General features: G+C 42.4%; 1 protein-coding gene across 1 annotated transcript; it reads left to right on the top strand.

The window, feature by feature from the left end:
* The first annotated feature begins 1207 nt into the window (after positions 1-1207).
* LOC126458026 (cuticle protein 21-like) lies at positions 1208-4088 on the top strand. Its single transcript, XM_050094810.1, has 2 exons — positions 1208-1239; positions 3282-4088. The coding sequence occupies exons 1-2, from the start codon at positions 1228-1230 to the stop codon at positions 3747-3749; spliced, it is 480 nt and encodes a 159-aa protein (XP_049950767.1). The 5' UTR covers positions 1208-1227; the 3' UTR covers positions 3750-4088.
* The last annotated feature ends 10470 nt before the right edge of the window (positions 4089-14558 follow it).

The raw sequence follows: 14558 nt of genomic DNA, 5'->3' as shown, positions 1-14558 counted from the left end.
GATGCTGTAATAGTACTTGAATTACGTAACCATTACGGCACCTCACCTCAAGCTCTCGATACCAGCAGTATTCTACTGTGTTTCTGTAAAATAGTTAACATATTTCTGTGACAACATTCGGATTTGATTTCATTAATGTAGAGGTACTTCGATACATCGATATGTATATATTGCAATGATATTATTCTTATGTGTATTTTTTCTTTTGTCACTATGATCTTTGACGTACTTGTAACTCTGATTTTTGGGCACGTAAGCGGTTATTACAGAGTCAAGCTTTGGTCTTCATGTTAAAAAGACGCAAATTGTAGTCAGTTTACGAAATGTGAACTTTAACAGTGAGGAAGATATTTTGAACTATGTTCTATATTGTGAAGTGATGTTTTGGAAGGAGGTACGTGATATTGCAACAAAATTAATAAAAAAGAAGTGTAACTTAAATTCGGAGTGCTGATTACTTTTTTACATCACAATTGTCCTAACTTGCAAAAGTTTAATCTTCAAGAATGGTTTATGAAACACATCTATAAAACTTTTGAATATCGCAGAATAAAACCTAGGCCTCTTTGCATCCGTGCTTGGAATCATCACTACCTAGATTTTCGACGATTGAGCCATGAGTTCACAACGAGACCAGCGTGGGAAACACGAAAAGATGAGTGCCTACTTTATCCATTATTTCAAGAAATGACTTTATTAACTGTGCTCTAATGACACCTGCCACATAATATAACTTTGTTGTTGCCCGAAAATGCAATATTTAGCAGCGTGAGCAACACTACAGTCATAATTAATTTTTTTACCTTTGTTGTGATAGGGTTGTTAGAATGCATACAGAGTATTATTTTTTTTTGTTTCGCGTATATATATTAGTAGTTCGGTTTTTCCATCGCACTCATCAAACCGTTCTCGCAAATATGGCTTCTGCATTTTGGTTGAAAACTGTAGTGTGTAACTTCGGCAGCGTGTCGCAGGTGGCCCTGTGGTCCAGCGCCGTGCAGTGCACAGCGTCCGGCGCTCTGGTTGCCGATGTCACAAGACCTGGCATGGGGTGTGGTGGGGGCGGGCGCGAATTCGCACAAGTGTGGCCGGCCATCGCCCACACCCGCGCCCGCGCGCCACACGTTGCGAAAACTCCGGCACACCACGCCCGGCCGCGGGTATATAACAGGTGGCTGCCCAGCCAAACGCCAGTTCTCCGCTCCACCCGGCAACTAGCTCATCGACATGGCCTGCAAGGTGAGTTAACGACGGCTACCTTCGGTACTAGAGTATTCACATCGTAGCCTGCGTAGGTATTGGCGAGAATATTCCAAAATGTTCTATTAAAGTCACTTTTGTTGGCTTCTTTCCATAATGCCATACTTAAAAAAAAATACTGGGTTGTTGAAGGCTAAGTAATGTCTCTGATGATTGACTGTGCAGTTTCCTTATGTCTATAGTTATACCTATTTTTAACAATCTAACATAGCTTCAGTAGTTACCACCTCATGTAGTGTTTTAATAGTCTGAAAAAGAATCTAGATATGGTTCAAGACGAGCAGGGGCAGGGGCAGATCGAACACACACACACACACACACACACACACACACGTACAAACGAACACACTTCCTTGTATGTAGAGAGACAGAATTTGTTGTGGAACTGCTCTGTGGCCAGACTATAGCGTAGGACAGTGATTTCGGTGCTAACATTCCCATTGTCGGTTCCGTTACAGGGCGAGGTATTTGATTTTAACGTGAAAAAAATTAATATTTAACGACCAGGAAATACTGAACAACAAGGTAGTAGGAACAACGTGAGAGACTCGAAGATTATAGAAACATCGCACCAGAGGGTGCTGGGGGGACGAGTGTTATGGAAACCAAGATGTCCAGGAATTAAGTTACTGGAGGGATGAAATGGAGGGAAAATTGCAGGGACACCTAATGATTAATAAAACTATTATACAGGGCGGTCAGAAACAGTCTGAAAAGCTTGTAATGGTGTTGTAGGGTAACTTGTGCTGAGAAATATTTGTTAAAAAAATCGACACATTGCGCCGTTTCCGAGCTCATTGACATTGAAGTTAGCCAGTTACGCCCTTTCTTGAGCTAAATCAGAGAGTCCGCCAGATACAAAGAGTGTCAGTTGTCCTCATAGCGTAGAAGATGACGCACGAGACAGTTCACCCTTTGGCTCGAGTTCGATCCTTACTACCGTCACACGTTCAACTTTTGTAACGCTCTCTTGTTCGGTTCTCTGAAACTGGATGAAGAACAAGTTTGGTGACACAGTGTCTGGTGGGTCACTTGAAATTTCTCGCGAACCAGCTGACTGGCTAACTTCATTGATAATTAACTCGGCAATGGAGCAAAGTGTCGAATTTTTTTCTTAACTATTATTTCTCAGCACAACATATCCTGCAACACCTTTACAAACTTTTCAGGCTGATTCTGAGCTCCCTGCAAGTTACCCAAGATTATATTTACTGAGATGGAAAGACTTATACATGTTGGGAAGAGATAGAGAACGGTACAAAAGTTGCAAAGAATACTGTGGTGGATAATAGAAAAAAGGGTGAGAACAGGTTGACCATGATAAAGTAGACACACCCGCATTGTTTAATGTAACTGGAGATATCTCAAACTGGGAAGGGTAGGGTTTGGTGTAAACTATGCTTTCATGAAACCACAGATGTAATGCACAGTCAACGAATGCAAAGGCTGTCTTTCAACGACTGTAGCCTCTTAATAAGTTCGAGATGTAATGTGCAGTCGACGGCTGCGTCGTTGGAGGCGAAGTGCAAGGTCAGATAGAGAAAGGATGGGGAAGGATATCGACCGCATTCTTTTGATAAGGCCGTACTGACGTTTGCTTCAAGCGATTTGGAGAAGCCACGGAAAACCTAACTCTGAATGGCTAATCAAGAATTAGAACAGCTGTCCTTCCAACTGTGAGTGCATCGTGTTAGCACTTACCCAAATAGCTCGGTTTTGTCGTTGCTTCACTAGTATCTGAACTACATCTCAGTATCCAAAAACAGCGGAAAGCAAATGAATCGCTAATTAGAGAAAACAGGATGTGCTATAGAATTAAAACATATTTAGGAGTGCCAATTTTTTTAAGGAACAGCTGTTTTCACCAACATTAATGGAAGGAGGTCATACTAGCAATGAAAGTAATAATTGCAAACTGTACATCCCATGCAGCGGGTTGATCCCATCCATGTCTGTGTGACTTTTCCACCATGTAATATACATTCTCAAGACGTAAAGCACGACACTGGAATATGTTACAGCTGATCGTCCTCGCCGCCCTCGTGGCAGTGGCCCGCGCCGGCTACCTGGGCGCCCCCGCCGTCTACGCCCCCGGCGCCCCCATCGCCGCCCGCGCTTACGCCGCCCCCGTGGCCTACGCCGCCCCCGCCCTGCGTGCCGCCCCCGTTGCCGCCGCTGTCCCCGCCGCCGTGGCCGCTGAGTACGACCCCCACCCCCAGTACAGCTACGCCTACGACGTCCAGGACGCTCTGACCGGTGACTCCAAGACCCAGCACGAGAGCCGCGACGGAGACGTCGTCCAGGGCAGCTACAGCCTGGTCGAGCCCGACGGCTCCGTGCGCACCGTCGACTACACCGCCGACCCCGTCAACGGCTTCAACGCCGTCGTGCACAAGGAGGCCGGCGCCCACCCCGCCCCCGTCGTCGCCAAGGTGGCCGCCCCCGTCGCCTACGCCGCCCCCGCCTACGGCAAGGCTATCCTGGGCTAAACTGCAATAGGAGTTCAACCGAAGATGACTCAGAGAGGACAGAATCTGTTCTAGCCCACTGTCTGAAGTTTACAACTGGCATTCGAAAACTGTGGCTACAGAGAAAACCTGTATACACAGCTTTCGTTCGAGCTATCTAGCAAAGAGGCCTGTACACAATTCAAACTCGGCTTCTTCGCAATATCAGTTCGTTTATGTCCAGTTGTTGATCCTGTTTGCACATTCCTCCACTCCTTATTGACTGTTGCCATCAGTTTCGTCGACAACATCAATAGCTACCTTCCACATACCTAGCCACTATTTATTTCATGCAAATACATTTTGTACAGAATATTTGTGCACGACGAATAAATTTTGTTGAAAAAAAAGAAAAAAGCATGTTTTCCTTTGTTCCACTAAATTTAGACCTAAAGTCCTGATGGATCTGTTTGTTATTCCAAAACTAATTTTGCAGTGTCTAGCATGCTGTTGTTGAAGAAAGAGTACCATGTAAATGACTTTTGTGGATTTAGGTCGGGTGCCATAGGTGACATTGTGCCTGCTGTAACTGGAAGTATGACTAATTTTCAATTTCTCACAATGAAAATGAAACTGAAAGAATACCACATAAGTCAAACAAGGAAAAAGATTGACATCGCCACCCAGTTCGACCTGTATCTTTTTCAACTTGTCCCTGAAATCTTTATCCACTGTGTCGACTCTGATGTTAACCTGGCCAATCTCTTCAGAAATTTTGCCTAAATATGTCCCTATAGCTTCTAATTTTGAATGAATCATCCCTCCCATATTTGATTTCATTGGCTTCGCCTCAGCTTTTACTGTTTCGGCTACACTTGTCTCAACTGAATCCATCTCTATTTTTAGTTAACCTGTCTCTGTACCCAATACCCCCATTTTACAGTTCAAATTTTTCAGAATTTACTTTAACAATACCATTGACTCATCCGCAATTACATCTCCCCTTCTCTCATTTCGAACTATCAGCCCCACTAACAACGTCCCTGTAAAGGTCTCTATCACAACCCACAGAATTTGGACTACCTGGCCAACTGACGATATCTGAACCACACATGCTGGGTGACAGCTTAATAGCTGGAATCTCCATTACTGACAGTAATCCTGCTGGTTCGCAGATATTAAGGCTATCGGCGGCAGCACTTATCTTGTCGGTCATGCTGATTGCTTCTTCTGTAGTGTTGCTGCCGAGGTCTCGATTCTGATGAGCTCGAAGCCGCTGCCGGTGACCCTTGTTGCCGTGGCCGCCGCTGCCGCTATGCCGCCGTCGAGGTATCCGATGCTGCTTGCCGCTGCACACTCAAACTCAACACGCCTCTGTATAGCCTCTTCTTTCTTGAAGTTCCGCTACAAACTTCTCCACACCTAACTTTCGCCACCAATTCTCACACATGCAACTGCTGCAAAATCTTGAGCTCAGAATCCTACGCAAACAGCTATTATGCAATAGATTCGGGACCCGGATCACAGAATATTGTAACGATTTAAAATTGCAACCGCAGTTTTAAAGGGATTCGGCCCATAACCCCGATGAGCCCCCAGAAGAGCCTGTATCTAACAGTTACTACTGAGTATTTGGTCTTTACGCGTACTTTAGGTACTTTGGCTATGTTTAGAAAAAAACAGCTCCATGTAGTCAGACGGTCGAGCCACGAACGTCTGCTTTCATACCCCACAACTAATTCGCCGCAACAATAACCTACAGCTGTGATCCTGCAGGCAAATAGTCTATGAATTGGCTAGAATTGCGAAATAATGGGAAATAATACAATACACGTACGTCGCACATTGATTTCTGCAATTATTTCACTCAGTGTTGCTTGTTTGTTAGCTCTGACAACTCTACGCAAACGGCCTGCTCTAGTTCGTTAAGTAAATGCTGTCTAACACTGCACTGTTCTTGGTAAGAGGTGATACCTTAAATTTGGTATTCTCGACGCACTCTTAACACTGTGGATCTCGGAATATCGAATTCCTTAACGATTTCCGAACAGGAATGTCCCATGTGTTTAACTCCAACTACCACTCCGCGTTCAAAGTCTGTTAATTCCCTTCGTGTGGCCACAATCACGTTGGAAACCTTTTCACATGAATCAAAATGGCTCTGAGCACTATGGGACTTAACTTCTGAGGTCATCAGTCCGTTAGAACTTAGAACTACTTAAACCTAACTAACCTAAGGACATCACAATCATCCATGCCCGAGGCAGATTTCGAACCTGCGACCGTAGCTGTCGCTAGGTTCCAGACTGTAGCGCCTGAACCGCTTGGCCACCCCGGCCGGCTCACATGAATCACCTGAGCACAAACGACAACTCCGCCAATGCCCTGTCCTTTTGTACCTTGTGTACGTGATACTAGCGCCATCTGAATATCTTAACATCGTTATCCCATCACATTGTCACCTCAGTGTAAAACGCATTTGGAGACATTTCCGATCACACGTAATATGCAGGTGTAACTAAATTTCCTTTACTGAGTTTGAGGTCTTGTAGTGAGGAGTTGTGGGGACCAAAAAGGTTAAGTTAAGCAGAAGTAATCGTGTCCGGGTATGTACAGTTTCCCCGCTACGCGCAACGTACGAGTACAACAACACACGCTGCGCTCTGACTCCTGGTACATGGTGTCTGGACCCACTCGCAAGCAGGGCTTGATGTGACGACCACAGACGTCAGTGCAGATACGGAATCCCTGTACCATGTTCCGGGATACAAGGTCACTAATCCCTGGTCCTCCAGCATGCGCCGCAGCCATAACCCACGCCAATAAGTTTTTCTCGGATGCCACAGGGGACTCGTAAATCAAGGATTTCATGTGACCATAGCCGGTTCATGTCTGGAGAACGTGCAGGCCAAGCAGTAGGGGTACCACTGTTGCCGAAACTGTTGATCCAGGTTATCACATGGACAGCACTTAAAAAATGAGGTGATGCGCCATCGTGCTGGAACGACAAGTTCTGACACACATACAGTGGCATATCTTCCGAGAGGTCGCGCAGTACACCATCAAGGTATCACAAGTACGAAGCACCCATGAAATGTGGTTCCATTTCACACGTCCATCCAGGAACCCTGCCCAAATGTTCAGACGGTATCGGTCCTGAAATCCATAGAAGGGGAGAAACGCGCGAGTTTTCATCAGCCAACACACATGGCTGTTGGGGGAATTGAGAACACCTTCCATGGTGAACTTTGCTCTGTCCGTGAGAAGGATTTTGCGTGTAGCGGGAAAACGATAAGTTCTGAACATGAGCTCCTATGTGAAACTGCACCGTCTTGGTCCCCACTACAAGTCTACAGCATCTGTAAAGGGAATTTAGTCTCACCTCATATATGCAGAAATTCTACGTAACACCATCGTCAATGAACTTCCGAGCTGCATGAAGATAACAGTCGAGGACTTGGCTGCTGATGAGACATGATGGCGAAACCATAGTGATGTCTGGGATAAATAATGGCGCTGGAGTTACGTAACGCGTAGTGGTTTACTGTATTTGACCTAGTTACGATCTCAAAGCAAATTCATTATTATGTGAATATGAAGGAAGTTATTTGTATGCGATTACACTTAATTAAGCAGTGTAACAGATAACAGCAACTAAACTGATGTCATATTTAAATATTTTATTGTTCGGAATAAAATGATCAGTGCCAGATGGCAACAGTCAGGGTAGTTGGCTTTATGGGCCTTATTTTTACGATTTAATTCGTCTCATTAGCTTACTGCATCTACCTGATGAACATTCTGTTATAAACTGGCAATATCAAGAATTAACAAACGATTTAAATATGCCATCGATTTAATGCTTGCTAGCCGCTTCACGAATGACCTTACCGTACAGCCACATATCACCTGCTTTTGAAACACAGATACACATAGTGTTCGATAACCCTTTTTTTCCCTCGGAAGAGCCACACAGCACAGTGTTACCATTTTTCACACAATTATTTCCTTCGTTGTATGAAAAAATGTCTTTTTCCCTCTAGACCTGTGTTCCGCGAAGGAGAATAGAATCGACTGCTCCATTTTCTTTTCGCTAAATTTATGAATAGCTCCTTGTCTCTCGTTCTGCAGCACAATAGGGCTCACTTTTGCCTTCATTTCCAGGGATGCAACTCATTTGAGCAGACGATATTATTTAGTCTGTTCGAGCAGGTTACCACAGAGAATAAGTATATACTGATCACAGCATCCCCACGTATCAAATGACTTTTACTTTTTGGGCCTAATGATGCACACGCTGCGTCCATATGTTTAGTTTCAGAAAATGTAGGTGCCATTCATCATCAATAACGAAATAGAAATAGTCCTCGCCATCACACAATGCAGTTTACTAGAGTTAATCTACAACAGCATCTGATCGGCCGTCAGTTGGCACTACACACGCTGGCAGATGACGTTCACCGGGCATTCACCATACCCACACCCTGCCTTCGGATCGCCACATTGTGTACCGTGATTCGTCACTCCACACAACGTTTTCCCACTGTTCAATCGTCCAATGTTTACGCTCCTTACAGCGAGTGAGGCGTCGTTTCGTATTTACCGGCGTGATGTTTGGCTTATGGGCAGCCGCTCGATCATGAAATCCAAGTTTTCTCACGTTCTACCTAACCGTTATTCTGCTTGCATTGGATCCTGATGCAGTTTGGAAGTGTGATGATCTGGCTAGATGTCTGCCTATTACACATTACGACCAACTGTCGGCGGTCTCTGTCAGTCAACAGACGAGGTCGGCCCGTACTCTTTTGTGCTGCACGTGTCCCTTCACGTTTCCACTTCACTATCACATCGCAAACAGTGGGCCTAGGGATGCATAGGAGTACGGAAATCTCGCGCACAGACGTAAGACACAAGTGACACCCATTCACCTGACCACGTTCCAAGTCCGTGAGTTCCGCGGAGCGTCCAATTCCGCTCTCTCACGATGTCTAATGACAACTGAGGTCGCTGATACGGAGTACCTGGCAGTAGGTGAAATCGCATTCTATGGATGTTAATGTTTAAATGTTACAGACGACTCATTTTCAGTAACACACGCCTGCCGGGCAGCTACAATGCCACAACTGGGAGCACAATGTACCTAATATGAAAAACGTATGCTTTTGGGGGAGTCCGGATACTTTTGGTAACGTCAGCGCAAAACTTGTCTCTCTCTAGCTCGTTGTCTCAATCCGACTCGTTACGGAACGTTCTTCTACGAGACATAGCTTGAAACAAATGTAGTTTCCGCATAACAAGGTAAGTCGTACATATTCAAAATGAAGAAACTGAAAATTAAGAACTCACTTCAAATGTTATGGTAAATGCGGCAAATGAACATGAAGTTAGTTCCGTCTGCTCTGAGACAAAGGAAAGGGAAAAATCAACGCCAATGATCAGCGTTACGTACAATCTCTGTTACTCCCGAAGGCTTAGTTGCTATAACTGTAACTACAACTGTAGCGTCAACAAGCTAGCAGTTGTGGCATTGTAGCTGCCCGGCAGGCGTGTGTTACTGAAAATGAGTCGTCTGTAACATTTAAACATTAACATCCATAGAATGCGATTTCACGAAACATATCATCTGATCATTACGTGGGGTAGAAATTAATACCTGTGTGAGAGACAGAGTAAAAGTTTCCTTATGTCTGTATGTCTTCTACCTTTTAACGGTTACGTACACACATAATAAATGTTTTGAGCACATCAATGGCAAAGTACCTTTCGAATTATAGAAATTTCATTCGCCTCGGCCAGGCGGAGTGGCTGTGCGGTTCTAGGCGCTACAGTCTGGAACCGAGCGACCGCTACGGTTGCAGGTTCGAATCCTGCCTCGGGCATGGATGTGTGTGATGTCCTTAGGTTGGTTAGGTTTAATTAGTTCTAAGTTCTAGGCGACTGATGACCTCAGAAATTAAGTCGCATAGTGCTCAGAGCCATTTGAACCATTCGCCTCGTTGTGTAATTAATATCAAATATCGACACTCCAATTTTCGATGCTCATTTATTAATATGATCACGATTAAAGGAAGGAAGGAAGATCAGTTTTTGACGTACCGTCGACAACGATGTCATTTCAGACTGAGCAGGAGCTCGGAGTAACGAGAGACGGGGAGGAATATCGCCCGCGCCCTTTCAACAGAAACATTGCGGCATTTTACTGGAGCGAACTAGGGAAACCAAAGAAAAACTAAATCTTTGTGGCCGGTCAGGCATTTGAACGGTCGTCCTGCAAAATATCAAGATTGTCAAAGTGTGCAGAACAATATCAAACTAAACGATGTGTGTTCTGGCGGGACTAAAATTAGTAATTGTTGAAATGGAGGAAATAATGACTGAATACAGTGAGATTAAATCTGGAAACTGCTGATTATCATACAAACTGCTCTTATCTGGCTGATACTGTCGTCCATAACGAAAGAAATATCAGGAACAGTACTTGATAAAAGTATTCACTAATGGGAGTAGAAGTGAAGAAGCAGTTGGATCAGGAATAGCGATTTCCATTAAAAAAAGAAGACAATCTACTTGATGAAATATAAACTGGGAAATGAATGCTCAAGCAATCAAGCGTAGTGGTTTGCTTCTGTAAAGGCTCTCGAAAAGGTAAATAAATTGTATGGCTTACAAATAACGGCAGGCAGACGGTAAAACAACACTACGTTCTTTGAGTAATCAAAACAGCCTAATTAAGGAAACCATAAATAAGAATAGAATGCTGTACAAAAAGAGGGACAGTGTTATGGACTTTAGATGGATTGAAGCTTTCACAGTCATATATGGAAATTAACTTGCAGACCACTTGGGAAACGAGGCGTTCAGATCACAAGAGGAAGCTACTTATATTGAACGTCCCAAACCTTTCGTCAAATAAATGTCACGAAACGCAGTTCTGTAGGACTAGGGGAAAGAATGGGACGGACTACAAAAGGAATCAATAGAAAAGAATATTTTGCAACTATGTACCAAAAACTGTCAGACTGCCGCTAACTCCAAAAATTTCACAGCGATACTGGACACAGGACACTGAAAAGGGAAGACTTACTACCATCGATTCAGAATAACCAACGACGCTATGCACTAGAAGTAAACAGACTGTGGACTACATGTTGCTGAAACGTAGCAACGTGGACAAGAAGAGAAACTTAATAGTGAACAATGTAATACTGAAAGGCGCGAAACGGCCAACTACCAAGAATGAACGGTACAACTCTTTTTAAAAGCTGTCTATAAATTCTGAAATTCAACAGATTTTTCAAATATAGGAGATTCTGTCTCCAATTGCAAAACAAACTCTGTACTAAGTTTAATGTAGTAATCTTTGGAAGAGAAATTTGGCAATATTTAAACCATTTTGTATGCTTGTATGAAAGTCGTAATTAAGTAGATCAACACATATAGTACTACTCGGTGTAATGGAGCACGTTAATAAATAATAATAATAATAATGATAACACTAGAAAAAGTGACTTCTTGCTTCGAACATCCATTGTCGATGTTCCAGCACCCACGATAATCATGTGCTCTGAGTCGTGGTGACTTCTTGCTGTTCACCATTACTGAAATGGCGAGTGCGACTCACTGTGACTCGGTATTATTAGCAATAATCGAATATTTCTGAAATAAGGGTATATAGATTCCCTGACGAATCGTGTGAGTAATATCGATGCTGACAGTACTTCTCATATTTTCGAAATGTAAAGAAACAAGTGATTGCTATTTAAATTTGTTCTATGAGGGGAAATTCATTGAACACGCAAGTTTTCGTACGAAGTTCATTTAATTTGTATCCTAAAATTTTGTTTCATACAAAAATTATGGTAGTAGTTCGTTACATTGAACGTACATTAATGCAAATAAAAGTGAAAATATAGCTCTCCTCAATTGAAAATATTGTCAAGAAATCAGCAAAATTGACCATCTGCAAGGTTCTACTTGGTCCCAAATGTGCTAATATTGCGCATCATGCACACCCTGCGTTAGGCTGCCACGAGTGCAAATTCTGACATCATCCTAGTCACGAGATATATTGTACTATTCCGTTTGCGGTGTCGACAGGAGTTTTAACCTATCAACACAGCAGTTATATCTAAATCAAAGTAATCACTGAACGTGATTCGAAATTCTTCGTTTGTTTGGCCACTGAAGTGGGTTTTTAAGTCACAATGACACGAAATATTTATCTGGGTCTGAAGGACACATTATCTACGGAATTCTTCCTTTAATCACTTTTATTTTCTCAATGAAATGTTATTAAATTAAATAATCTGAAATAGCATATCAATATATTCAACTTGAACGTGAGGACGCCGTGCTGTCACGGCTTAAGAACGAGTTACGCGTAGTCTTTGAGTAAGATAGGTACATCTCTGAGCTGAGCTCTTGTGGTTGTTGGGCCCTGGCAGACGTCACGGACAGCCAGTCATGAGTTGTCAGCGGGGCAATATGGAGATGGGAGGGACGTAATGTCACCTCGTATTATGTATAATTGCAATTGTGCGTTCTGTTCTGAAGTTAATGTTAAAAGTGTGCTCTTCCATGAAGTGAAGTAATAAGTGAGTTACAGATGAGAAAAATGCGTATCTAAAATTATTTCAAATTGTGTCCCGAAAGAGCCTCACACAAAAAGAATTTTGCAACATCGGAATGAAATCCATATAACTGTCCGGCGACCGACCTTGTACACAGGATTCAACGAGCAATTCATACACCATCGCCTCTTAGACAAAATAAGAGATACAAGGTACCGTCATAACTGATTAGCAAAACTTATAACAATGGAGAAAAGTACAGTATTAAAAACATTGTGTTGGAAGCCAGTTTAATTATGCTGCGATTGGAAAGTAAATGATAGTGTTGTAGGATTATATCTACGGGTATCACATCTTCCAAAAACAACACATTGAAACATAGACGCATACTCACATTTATATAATTAAATAACATCTCTTTATTATTCATTTTTTATAATTTAATTACATTTTTCTTTTAGGGCCTGCTACATCTTAATGTCTGTAGTTACAACACAATTATTTAAGGTATTACAAATCCCTCTGTGCATATGCTAAAAACGTGTATTTGTTAAATTCCACAGAAATCCTTCATTCTATTCATATACTTAATTAAAAACCTATGGACACTAATAAAGCCGGTCGCTGTGGCCGAGCGGTTCTAGGCGCTTCAGTTCGGAGCTGCGCTGCTGCTACGGTCGCAGGTTCGAATCCTGCCTCGGGCATGGATGTGCGTGAAGACCTTAGGTTAGTTAGGTTTAAGTAGTTCTAAGTTCTAGGAGACTGATGACCTCAGATGTTAAGTCCCATCGTGCTTGGAGCCATTTGAACCATTTGACATTGATAAAACGAAATAGTACACATAAGGTACAGTACTCATCAAAATAAGTGCAAAACCGTAACTAGTAAATAAGTTGGCAACACTACACACACAAAACACGCGTTTAGCCAGGATAACGTAAATAAATATTAGAGCTGAAATATTTTGTGGGGTTTTTAACGTCACAGTATGCGCAATGCTGCAAGATAATGTGGACTTAGGAAAAACACACCAGTGCTAAATGCAAGAATGTCTGGATAATGTTCACAAGACGACACTTCCAGATACAAGCGAAACAAACCAAAATGAAGTAAGCGAAAATCACATCTCCATAGATACTGAAACGAACTGTTTTTAGATATATATGTTTTAGACAAATATGTTTGATTCCTGACCACTGACAAAGTTTTAAATGAATGAAAGGGAATGGTTATGGTAAATTAATATCCCCATTTTTAGTAGTTGCAAAGACGGATTTGAAGTACCTTTGTGAACTCGTAGTCGGAAAAACAATTACTTTTAGAGGCAAAACCCTTGTTAGAACTAAAATTATTGTTGATAATTAAATAATTATACAAGAAAAATATATCAATGACCATAGTCTTGACAGTCCTTAGATTTACACTTACACTAACAACGTACAAAACGTAGTATATCTGCAGCAGTTAGCAGGTTTCTACAAAACATAAGGAAAGAAAATTGTATAAAATTTCCGATGTCAAGACAGTGCGGTTGAGAGGTGACTAATGGATTCTAGCGTGGAAGAAAAGGACCCATTCAAACCGCAGAATAGAACTCCTAAATCAGAAATATCGACATTTATCAGCTTACACAAAAACGAAAATTTGCTTAGTCAGTTAAATGTTACCCAAAATTCTTGTTTAATTTTTAGAAGTCTCGTTATTAAAGTGTGTAAGAATGGGAATCAGAGGTTCGGACAGATGTATGTATCTTTGTTGAGCTGTAAGCAATGTCGCCACATGAGCAATATCGCCACATGTTGATTATGTAAACTCGTTCACCGCACGAAATTCAACAACATCTGTGCAAGATCTTAATTGTATGTCTTCCTGCTGTGTAGTCTATGGCATTCGCTAAAATACCCACGTTGTAGTTCTCATTGCCGGCCCGTCGTTACGCCACCAGTGTCTCAGGTAATAAGCGTTGCAGAGAAAGGCTGCGGCAAATTGCCGTTTGTTGCCTGCATTGTGGTATGCACTGTTCTACATTCGGTTTCTGCATCTGCAGTTATGAAAGTTCACATACGCTCATTGCACATTCATCTTGCCTTTTCTTTATCCTAAGTCTAAATATTGGTGCAGCAGGTTCATTTATATTGTAGAAGTATGAGTGAGGTATCCGAAGCTATGGACGTCACAGATCTATACATCCCAACACTTCGCCCTTATGTCCGAATCAGAAAAATTCTACTAGCGTTTAGGTATGACTACAAACTGGATTATTCGCGAAAATAAGACTCCT

This window comes from Schistocerca serialis, chromosome 2 (assembly GCF_023864345.2).
Source record: "Schistocerca serialis cubense isolate TAMUIC-IGC-003099 chromosome 2, iqSchSeri2.2, whole genome shotgun sequence".
NCBI classification, from domain to species: domain Eukaryota; kingdom Metazoa; phylum Arthropoda; class Insecta; order Orthoptera; family Acrididae; genus Schistocerca; species Schistocerca serialis.
The sequence above is the reverse complement of the archived record's forward strand: the minus strand, read 5'-3'. Positions and strand labels throughout refer to the sequence as shown.